The 11,922-nt window shown below is 45.9% G+C and overlaps 1 protein-coding gene across 3 annotated transcripts in view; it reads left to right on the top strand.

Annotated features, from left to right (window-relative positions):
• Positions 1-521: 521 nt before the first annotated feature.
• Positions 522-11,922, top strand: part of FYB2 (FYN binding protein 2) — a 107,256-nt gene continuing 95,855 nt past the window's right edge. For 2 of the 3 annotated variants that reach the window (XM_036026158.1, XM_028514167.2), the window contains exon 1: positions 523-1,043. In XM_036026158.1, coding sequence (XP_035882051.1) covers positions 807-1,043 — 237 coding nt within the window. In that variant the 5' untranslated portion in view covers positions 523-806. Of the gene's footprint in view, positions 1,044-11,922 lie in introns of all 3 variants that reach the window. The other variant, XM_036026159.1, reaches the window with a different exon arrangement.

The following is an 11,922-nucleotide window of genomic DNA, read 5'->3' as shown; positions in this document are numbered from 1 at the left end:
GTATAGGCACAACTTCATAGAGGAAATGGGTACATGGGTGGACTTTCCTCACCTGCCCTCCACTCCTCTCCACTGCACAAGGCAGGAGAAGCTTTTCACTCTACAAGCTTGGCCCTAACAAGCAAGAAAAGTCACACAGAGGGCAGCTGCCGCAGCACAAATTACATGCTGTGCCAGACCCCACCCCCAGGACAGGTGTGAACTCTTTGAGAACTGGGGCGGGGGGAGGGTTCCAGTAACAGTTGTCATAAAAACAAAAGCAAAAACCAAAACAAAATCACTTCAGAGTCAGGCAGGCCTGGGTTCAAATCCTGCTGCTTTTACTTCTTACATTTGTGACCATGAGTGGGTTACAGGATCTCTCTGGGCCTGTTAATACCCTTTCCCAGGGTTGTGGTAGGATTTAAGTATAAAATGTATCCCAGTGCTAGATAGTGCCTGGCCAAAACCACATGCTCCATCATAGCAGCTCCCTTCCTGGCCTCCACAGAATCTCCCTGCAAGCTTAGGCACTCTCTGTCCCCTTCACAGTCATCCTTACAGTCAGGGATAGGCCAAGGCTGTGCCCTTGGAGATTACATTGTCCAGCTGAGTGTTATGTACTAACAAGAGCCCTACCACCCCCATTCCTCACTGACTCCCCCGCCTCAGTACACAGTGAACTCCCCTGGACAGTGACTGTCAGATCAGCCTGCTGGAGAACAGTGGGGAGTGCCCCTTGCTGAGAAGGGCCAGGCTCAGTCAGACTTTGGACAGAAGAGTTTCCCTTTCCCCACTGCAGGTGCCTGGTCCTGCAAAACTTGGCAATGGAGGCTTCTGTGAGCCCTGCTGCCTGCGGGAATGCTCCAGTCCCGGGAGAGGGAGGAGCTGCCACCCAGGTGAGGCAGGTGCAGAGCCTGGGCTCAGGTGTGTCCCAGGCCGCGGGAAGTGACTGCTCCCCGGCCAGCACAGACACAACAAAGGCTGCCCTTGGCCTCAGGATCCAGCTCTGGGAAGCTGGGTTTGTCTCTCAGACGCTGCCTCGGAGGAAAGCCATGGATGAGGTAAGGCATGTGGGTTTGGCTGTGGTTTTCTCTGTGTCTGACTTACCTGGTCTAGTTCCTCCCAGGACAGAGCTGGGAGGAAAGGCCGCCAGTGCACCCCGCCTCCTGGAGAGGACTGAACAGGTCCCGTGCTAGTGCAGTGCACTCATACTGGCCTTGCTCCCGGGGAAGATGGGGCTGAAGCAGGGTTGTACTGTGTTCTGGGCCCCTCAGAAGGGAAGGGGGCACGAGGCCCTCAGGACTGGTAGCATGAGGGACTCTAGCTCTCATCCTGCTTGCTGGATTTCTAATCTAGCCTTGCAGCCTGGTCTGAGTGCCTGTTGGCTTCTTTCATTTGCTCTTGTGGACTCTGTCTCCTGCTGGTGGTTAGTGGGTGTCCTGGGCAGAGGGTGTAGGGCAGGGCTGTCTGGTGATGCTTGTGGCTTTTCATGGACTCTGCTCCTTATTAGTTGTGTGGCCTGAGGCAAGTGAATTTCTCCTCCTGGGTCCCAGGGTCCCTCGCTTCCAAAGTAGGATTACCAACAGGTTTCATTCAAGGCTTTTCCCTTATAACAGTAATGAGATGCCATAGGAACTTAACTCTGGTTTATATCAATTAGCCTATTGTAAACTGGTTGTTTCAAGTTGCAGAACCTCTCAACATGTTGAGTGAGGACTTAGGGTACTACTAGAATAACTAGCTCACGAGATTATTGAAGGTGCTTGTACAAATGGAGATGGCCTTTGGGAAAGTGCACAGCCCAAAGCCAGGTGGAATTCCCTCCTCCTTGGATGACTGAGTGCTATTTGCATAGTTGGAGAATTCTTTTGCCTGACAGACTGCATCTTGCTTTTTCCTTCTCCAATTTTCTACCTCTCTATTCCTCTCCTCAATAAATCAGTTTCTTTCCAAGGGGAGCAGAGGTGTGTTTTGCTTCCATATCTTCTTTATCAGGCATTTGCGGTTCAGCCATGTTCTGAGGTGAATCATGCTTGGATTTACATTGAGAGAGGGGATTCGTTTCAGTATTGCCCCTCCAAAAAAGCTCCCCCTGCCCCAGGGTCTGGGGCATTGTCTGTCAGAGGCAGATCACTGGGGTTCAGCCCACAGAGGTTTGAGAAAGAGTGAGCAGGGGCAAACTGGTATTGCCTCCATCTCCCCTCCTCCAAATTCTGTCCCCCACACCTTGCAATATAGCAACTTTGTAAGCTCCTCCTTGATGACAAATGTGAGGGTGAATAGATTTAGTGTGGCTGTAGGAAAAGGAAACAGACTTCTATTTTGCCCTCTCTGATGCCCCAGGTCATGCATGTAAATAAACCACTTCACATAGTTTATCTGCATGGCAATACAGCAAGGTCAATGCCATTTACCCTTTTTTTTTAATAGAGGAGGAAACTGATGGCCAGGATGTTGTCACTTGCTCAGTATCACACAGCTGGTCAGCAGCAGGGCAGGAGATTTATCAGTAATGATACTCAGCATCAGGTATAAGCCAAGCACCACTAGCAAGGATTATTGCAACAGGAGAACAGATAGAATGTCGGGCAATTTAGAGAAATGTGCAAAAGGGCATATCAGCTAATAACATATTTACGGGATAAGCAAATGTGGTTATGCAACTTTTTCTGCTCAGAAAAAGGAAAAGAAGATCAAAAGAGAAGTATGGGCTATTCCCCATTTTAAAAGAATTTTATTTTTAAAAGTCAACAGATACCCATTTTATATATATAGTGTATGTGTGTGTGTGTGAGTGTATATACATATATATACACACACACCTAGCACTCCTGCAAGGCCAGAAGCAGAACCCTCCAAACCAGCTCACCCACCAGTGAGATGCCACTGAGTGAATTTCATATATATATATATATATATTTCATATATAAACATATATACTTATATATATTTAATACATATATTCTGAGTCCCTGCATTGTGTTTTCAGGTCCTGTTTTGGGTGCTACAGTTTCAGCAGTAAACCAGCCCAAAACGTCTACCTTTATGACACTGATATTCTAGTGGGGAAACAAATAAACACATACATGTATGTGGTCAAATGGCAGCAAGTGCAATGTGAAAGAGCAAAGCAGGGAAGGGTTTAAGGACTGTGAGGCAGTGGGAGAGGCTATTTTAAATGGGATTATTTCAAGCCAGGCAACAATGGAAGGTAAGTGTAGAGCAGACACTTGGAGGAGGTGCAAGGGTTGACTCTGGATATCGTAAGGACTTTCTAGACAGATCACAGCTGACGTAAAGGCCTGGAGGCAGAAGCTTGTCTGGTAAGTTCAAGGAGTAATAAAATGGCCAGTGTGGCCGGCACAGAGGAAGCAAAGGGGAGAGTGGTCAGAGGTGGTGGTTGGCCAGGCAGGGCTCTGGAGAGTGGTGCAGGGACTCCAGATTTCTCCCTGGGTGAGATGGGGAGCACCTGAGTGTCGTGAGCAACACAGTGGCATGATCCAATTTATATTTTGAAAGGATCACCTGGCTATTGTTGTTTTAAAAACAGATTATAAAGGAGAGCAAGATTAGAAGCTGTTTACCCTGGTAGCAGGCTATTGTTGAAATCTAAGAAGGTTCAGTGGCTGAAATTGGAGTCTTGGCGGTAAAGGTGGCAGAAATGGTCAGATTTTGGTCAGAAAAGGCAGAGTCAACCGGATTCACTGATAGATGGGATAAAAATAGTGTGAAAGAAAGTGAGCCCCAGGTGTGAGGCCTGGGCACCTGGAAGAATGGAGTTGACATTTAATGAGATGCTTTAAGATGGAACAGGTTTGCAAAGAGATCAGGAATCAGCTTTAGACAGAGTAACCTGTAAGGTGAGGGGCCCCTTCGGCAGCTGGATGTTTGGGTTTTCAGTTCAAAGGAGAGGCCCAGGCAGGAGGTATGATTAAAATCATACCGTATTTTGCTGTGTATGATGCCCACTTTTTTGCCCAAATTTTTGAGGAGAAAAATAAGGATGCCTATTATATACATGGGTAGTACTAATTTCGTATTTACATGTTTTTAACTCTTTCATTTATGCTTCTGTGTTAAAAGCGTAACTCTAGAAAGCTATACTGATAGCTGTGCGCAAAATAATATCCTGGAATACAATAATAAGTTTTGTTTCTAAAATTAATAAATAACTGAATTTAAAAATTAAGATGAAAGATCTTTTTCCTGAAAGTTTGGGCCAAACACGTGGGTGAGCATTATACACCGAAGCACATTCTACACAGCAAAATACAGTAGATCTTCATAATCTAGCATGATGTTGGGTGCCTCGTAATGTTGAGTGTGTATTACTGTGGGGTTTTGAAACGTGCCTACACATTCTCTGAGGTTTCTTCCATCAAAAGGGAGAGTCCGTGTCTCTTTCCCTTGGATCTGGGCAGAGTCATGACTGCCTTGGCCGATGGAGTAGGACACACGGGCGTTCGTTATGTGACTTTAGCGTCTGTGTCATAAAAGGCCATGCAGCTTCCACCTTATTCCTGAGAATGCTCATCCTTGCAGCCCTCAGCCCCCTGTAAGAGGTCTGTACCCCAAGGCTTTTGTGCTGGAGATACCTCTTGAGGACACTCTGATGACAGTTCCAGCTAAGCCTAACCTAGCACTCCCACAAGGCTAGAAGCAGGGCTCTCCTGGCCAACCTACCCACCAGTGAGACGCTGCTGAGTGAATTTCATCAAAGCCCTGTGGGACTGAAGAATCGCCCCACTGAGCCTTGCCCAAATTCTCACCCCACAAAATCACATGATGTGCCAAAATAGTTATTGTGTTAAGCCATTCCATTAAGGAGCGGTTTGTTTTGCATCAGTACATATCTGAACAAGTGTATAGTATAGACACCCAAACAGAGAATTACTGATGAGTTTCTCTTTTTCTAAATCTGAGGGTGGGGTTCTACCCAATGGCATTTCCCCAGCCAGGTGAGTTTTCACTTAGTCACACAGTCTTGGCAAGAGAAAACATAGCATTTCTGAATTGTGAATGTTTCCAGCTGGAATGCTTATAAAATGGCACTTGAATTTTAATGAATGAAGATTGAAATTGTAGTTGAAAGACCTGTATTCATGTTTATCTTTGCCTCTTATTAGTCAAGTGATTTGATCAAGTCACTGAATAATAAAATGTGGGAGTTGGGAGATTTCTGAAAGACTGACCAGTCTAACATGTCCCATTTTAGAGAAGGAAAAACTCGAGGCCCACAAGGAGAAAGTGACAACATACTTTGTAGCTAGTTATCCATGGCACCTCACATATAGTGGATGTGCTTGTTAATGAGCTTTTTAATTTTGACAATAAACTCTGAGACAGCAGATCACTATACCCCACTCTTTTATTATTGGGTAGATATTTACCAACTGTCTTCTGTGAGTCAGGCTGTATCTTAGAATTTCTGAGAGAGGGCCTCTCGTAGGTGCCATCCAGTCGCTCATTTTTGCAGGGGAGAGTGTCAAGAACACAGGCAATTGCAGCATTATATGAAAAGTAGTGTGATAAAGAATGGCACAAGCTTCAATGAGAGCCTGAGAATGGGTGCTGAGCCCAGGTGGGTTCACTTAGGGTGCACTGGAGGAACTGGCATCTGAGCCGAACTCAGAGGGGGAGAAGGTAGCATTTTGTCAGGAAAGAGAGAAGAAGCAGGGGACAAGGCAGAGGGAGCAGGTGTGAGCAATATGATGGGGTGAAAGTTCAGAGGACCCTCCTGCAATGAGAGGTTGATGAAGCAGACATTTTTTTAAAGTTTAATTAAAATAAAAAAAGAAAGAGCAGCCAGAATCAAATCCCAAAAAGAAAATAGGGGCTAGATATTGAAAGACCCTAAATGCCATTTGTACTTTATCTCAGAGACCAAGGGGGCCAATAAGGTGAACTAAATGTCGCCCGAGGTCTTGTCGTATTCTGACTTTCTGGGCCTGCAGAATTCCTCAAGGTCATGTGTGACTTGTTTTTGCCAGGTCCTGAAAGCCTGTGAGACCACTTAGCAAGCCCTCAAGAACAATTTTAGAGGTTTTGTCCTGAATAATCTGGTTCTTAATGAATAAATCACAAGACAAGGTAACATGTTAAAAAAAAAAAAGAAAAAAAAGACAAGTAAACCAGCCAACTGAGAAGGGTCATACTGTAAAGATGGTCTTTTGTCACGAGATGGCTCTTGGGAGCGTAGAGTGCCCTGGGGACTTAGATCAGGTCATTCATTTCTGAGAAGGAAAAGGGAAGATCATTTAATTATTCACAGTCCCAAAAGACTGGCCACCTCATTTCTGTCTTTGCAGAGAAACTGTACTGCCGAGTCCTCATGGACTGTGCTGTTTGGTCCTTGACGGTGAAATGTTAAGTGCCTGTAAAACTGCAGGGCTGATGTCCAGCCAGCCCGTCCTATCCCACAGGGCTGGCCCCAGCACTGACCCACTGTTCACTTCCCACTGAGTCAAACTTTCTCTTCCCCAAACTGTGTACCCACATTCCCTCACTGAAGAGATGTTTCTGACAGGTGAAGCTGATCATGTCCCTCTGCTGCTGAGTCCCCTTTGGTTGTCCCCTATCACCTGTGGAGTAGAACCCAGGCCCTTTAGCCTGGCTGACAAGGCCAGGGTGCTCTGTCCGGTACCAGCCCTATGGCTCTCATTCCAGCCTCCTGGCCCCTCACCTCTTGTGTTTCAACTTGTTATTTCTGCCTGCACACTCTTTTCTCCAGAATACTTAGTTTCACTCCATTTAAGGTTTAACTAACATATCCCATCCCTCAAAAGCCTTCCCCTTCCCAAGCCTTCCTTGGTCACAAGTAGCCTCTCCTTGCCTTGCAAGGCCCCAGCCCACTGAATAGACCAAGGTCTGGGCTATGAGATCCTAGAGAGAAAGGACTAGGTTTTGCTTACACAGGCACGGACTGAGGTAGCTGACTGCTTTCACTCTCTGGCTCTACCATTTACTAGCTGTTCAGCTTTGAGCAAGTCACTTCATCTCTCTGTGCCCAGTGACCTCATTTGTAAAGGGAGTTCATTATATTTATGTGCCTCTTAGCTATCTACTGAGTTTTCTATAAAGAGCTTAGAAAAGCTCATTGAGCTCAAAAAGGTAATTCTACCAACTAAAATAACAATAAGTAAGAGCAATAATAAATGGATTGTTATGGGTTGACTATGTCCCCTACCCCACCCCACCCCACCACCAAATCCGTACGTTGAAGTCCTAACTCCCAGTACCTCAGAAGGAGACCTTATTTGGAGATCGCATCTTTATAGAGGTTGTCAAGTTACAGTGAGGTCATCAGGGCAGGCCTAACCCAATGTGACTAGTGTCCTTATGAAAAGGAGCAGTACAGACACAGAGAGACACTCAGAAGGGGGACAAAATGAAGGTGCAAGGAGAACACCTGTGGACATGGATTCAGCCCTCTAGCACTCAAGGAGAAAGGCCTGGAACAGTCTCCCTCACAGCCCTCAGAAGGAACCAGCCCTGCTGACTCCTTGGTCTTGCACTTCCAGCCTCCAGAACCATGAGATTACAAATTCCTAATGTTTAAGCCATAGGATCAAGGGTACCTTGTTATGGCAGGCCTAGCAAACTCATACATGGGCCTTATCAGCAAATTAGTTCTGAGAATTCATGTGAATACTCCATGCAGTGCCCTTCCTCCATCAACCTGGGGCGTGTTTGTGCCACACTGCTATTTTGACCTCCCCAATGCGGCAGGTGTATTTAGCTTTTTAGAGAAGAAATCTGAGAAGTGTTTATCACCACATAGCATGGAACACACGAGATCGATAGAAACACTCAGGGCCATGGACGGCGTTCCTCCCTGACAGATGACTCTTGGGTTTGGTTTTTCTCACCTGTAAAAGTCTAAAACAGCAAATTCTTGGGATGATTTTTAAAGATTAATTTGAACATTTTGTTAGGAATACTAAATATGGAGAAGTTACAAATAATATGCTTTATAAATAAGCAATTTTGGATCATAATACTGGAGAAATATAAAGTTTTCTTTCTCTTTGATATTGCTATTTTCTCTCCTGCATGTTACAGGTAAGGCAGAGTCAGGACACACCCACAGACACCTGTGACTCCAGGGTCCCCGTTCCTAACTCTTGGCTTGGTTCCTCTTCGTTATGATCATAACGAGCAGTGTGTTGGACAGGTGTTTATAAAAATGTGTTAGAGCGGAAGACCAGAATTTGAGTCTAGGTCTGTCATTCACTTGTTACATAGCCTTGAACAAGTCAGTTATCTTCTCTGAGATTCAGTTTTCTTATCTGAGTGTGTCTAATAACACCGACGTGATAGTTTGTCTACAAACGTAGATCAGGCCTGATGCTAAGTGCTTTATGCAGAGGTGGGCAAAAGTAGGTGTACACTTGTGAATACATGTATGAAACACAGTTTGTTCTTGTCTTATTTACTGTTGTATTATTTACCCATTTTTGCCCACCCCTGTATGTTAGGCTGGTGGGCACTCCCAGTGAGAGACCCAGAGAGGTTGGATAACACACAGCTGGGGGGGAACACACAGCTAGGGGGTGGTGGCATGAGAGTCAAATGTTTCAAACCCAGAAGCTTTATTGGGTTTTTTAAAAGATTTTTTTATTATTTTATTTTTAGAGATAGGGGAAGGGAGGGGGAAAGAGAGGGAGAGAAACATCAGTGTGTAGTTACCCCTCATATGGCCCATGCTGGAGACCTGACCAGCAACCCAGGCATGTGCCCCAACTGGGAGTCTAACCAGTAACACTTTGACTCACAGGCTGGCACTCAATCCACTAAACCATACCAGCCAGGGCAGAAGCTGAAGGACTAAAGGACACATTCATAAAAGGTCCTCTCTCCCAGGCACTCTAGGAGAGTAGAATCAGCTTAGGGAAAGGCACAGAGCTAGCTGTAAGCAGAGAAGCATCCCTCCACCCCGGCGCCATGAAACCCAAGGACACAACTTGCCTCTGAGTCTCTGCTGGGAAAAACAAAAGCAGTTTTGACCCTCTATAACCCCCAGGGAAAATGGCATTGTCAAAACATTGTAACTGTTCCTCAAGTCTCTCTTTCAGAAAAGACATCTCTTCACATTATGCATTCACAATGAAAAATGGTAATAAATCTCCATGCAGAACAAATGAGACTGGCCATGCCCTCATCTACAAAATTGTTAAAACACAGCTGCGACAATTTGAGTGTTTTCCAATGAACACTTTAACATATCACCTCGTGAAGGTGTTCGTCCTTACCTTCTGGGGTGTAAATCTCTGCTACCTTTAGCAGTGCTAAAGAGGTATTGACTTTTATTTTTTTTGTAAGCCTCACCCTAGGATATACTTTTATTGACTTTAGAAGGAAAGGAAGGGGGAGAAAGAGAGAGAAACATTGACTGGTTACCTCCTGTACATACCCCAGTTGGGGATAGAACCCGCAAACTGACTAGGAATGTGCCCTGACCAGGAATCAAATGCACACACTTTCGGTGGACGGGACAATGCTCCAACCAACTGGGCCACCTGGCCTCTTCACAGGACTAACTCAGGAACATTCAACTTGTGGATTCACTGTTGGGAGTGTTGGCTGTGCTCTACTCCAGCCCAGGGGTGTGGTGGAGTGGGTGGGGGAGGGCAGGGGGGAGGGTAGGGCAGGGGGGCAGGGGCCCTGTAAGGGATGAAAGGGGATTCCAGTTATTGCCTTTTCTTGCCGCCAGCACTAGGTGAGAGAAGGCCATATACACCCAGAGGAAGCTGTGTAGTGCAAAGCAGGAGCACGGGCAAGGGTTCCAGAGGTTCAAGTTTAAGCTCCATCCCTTGAGACATTAACTCCCGGAACCTCAGCTTTCCTAACTGAGAAACTGGAACAATAATATCTGGGTACATCTTATTAAAATGGTTTAAAGATCTATGTGAGTTTTTCTCTGGGTCAGTTCTCCTGCCCACACAAGTAGGAAAAGCGTTGCTTAGAGAAGCAGCCTCAGCCCTGGCAGGGAGTCCATGGGGCCTTGGGCAAGCCTTCGGACCCTTCACCTGTAAAACGACCGGCTGAATCAGAGAGTCTTCAGATACCATGTTGACTTCTGATAGTCAAAGATTTTATATTTAAACCTGATCTCAAAGGAGAATTTCTGGTTCATGGGGAGGTTATGGTTAGTGGTGGCTATTTGACTTGTTGGTAAACCCATTGTTTTACTGCAAGTAGAATTTGAATAACTCCCAGCTTCATCGCCCCCATGTTTCTTTACCCTTTTCTGGCTCATGAACTCAAAGCGCAGTATGATAGCTGCCACTGAGCACCTGCCAGCTTCAAGTCCAACATTTGGTTCAAACTCTAGGCCCATGACTTTTAGCCATGTGTTGCATGGTGGCATCGCTAGAAAGTGGGTCCCTGAGGGGTAGGAGAAGCTGAATCTGCCCCACAACTCACATCAGCCATGCAGTACGTGCACACACATGTGCCTGAGAGAGAGAGACAGGCAGAGATCGACCTTTAGGTTAAGCCTCTAAGATTAAGGAGTTGCTTAGTTACCTGACCACTACACACCCCACAGTTTCCCTCTCAGAGTGTGTGTCTGAGTTTTCTACAGCTGCTCTAACAGGCGACCGCACACCTGGTGGCTGCTGGCACCACAGAATCATTCTCTGGCCTTTGTAGATGTCAGAACCTACAATGGGCCTGCCGAGCTTGTTCCTTCGGGAGGCTCCAGGAAAGGGTGGCTTTCCTTGCCTTTCTCAGCTTAGAAGCCACCTTCGTTCACTGGTTCCTGGCCCTTCTTCCAGCTTCTACACCCACAGCCTGGCGTCTTCCTTCTCTCTGACCTCCGCTTCCACCCTTGCATCTTCTAAATTCTGACTTTCCTCTCCCCCCCTTATAAAGACCCTTAATTACTTTGCACCCACTGGGTGATCTAGAATAATCTCTCCACCCCATTTCCAAGCTCCCTTTTACCATGTAAGTTAACAGTTGCACAGATCCTGAATTAGGGCATGCGCATCTTTGGAAGGGGTTTATCATTCAGCCCATCACGGTCCTGGCCTTTCCTGGCCAGTGTTCACTTCCCAGTTTATATATTTTTTTCAGAGTATATGTCACACATTGTAAAAAGAAAAATTGTGTAAATGAATTTTGATTTAATTTCTCCCACTCTGATGGCTTAAATGGTTAAATAACAGAAATGAAGACACCACAACCATAGATACTGTTTTGGAGGCAAGGCACACTGTACTTAGCTCTTCCTGTGAATAATACAATGTAATCTGCACAACTGCCTGGGAAAGATAAGTAACGTTACTGCTCCTGTTTTCAAGTGGAGAAAATGAACCTCATTGGGTCTAAGTCACCCACCCCCAGGATGCAGTGATGGATCTGGGAGCTGACCCAAGTCTGCCTGACCCCTGAGATGTTTCATTTAACAGGCGAGGGACCAAAGGCTCATGAAATAAAAACACAACTTAGATCTCCCTCAAATTGCTGAGTTTAATAAGATGCACAAAATAATACAATTGTAATACAGTGCAACAATTATAATGTAATCTTCATAATATGATGGTCTGAGAGGGCAGAGAGAAAGAGTGTTTTAACTTGACCTGGGTGAGTCAGACCTTCTGAAGGGAGGTAATTTCTGATTCCAGTTTTAAAAGATGGAAAGTGGTCACCCAGCAGTGGGGGATGGAAGAGGGAAAAGCATCCCAGGAGTAGGGAACAGCGTGTACGAAGGAACTGCGGCAGAAAGTAGCACTCTGTGTTTGGGAACAGTGGCAGCTGAGAAATTTGGGGGCATGTGTGCCTCTGCTAAGGACTGCATCCTCCACACAGCGCCAGACAAGTACTAGGGTGAGAACGGCGTGGGGTCCGAGGGGAAGGAGAGAGCCAACATGAATTAACTGTCTTTCTCCTCCTCAAATTGCTTGTGAGCCAGTGGGTATATGCTCAGCAAATGCC

This window comes from Phyllostomus discolor, chromosome 5, assembly GCF_004126475.2.
Source record: "Phyllostomus discolor isolate MPI-MPIP mPhyDis1 chromosome 5, mPhyDis1.pri.v3, whole genome shotgun sequence".
NCBI lineage: Eukaryota > Metazoa > Chordata > Mammalia > Chiroptera > Phyllostomidae > Phyllostomus > Phyllostomus discolor.
The sequence above is the reverse complement of the archived record's forward strand: the minus strand, read 5'-3'. Positions and strand labels throughout refer to the sequence as shown.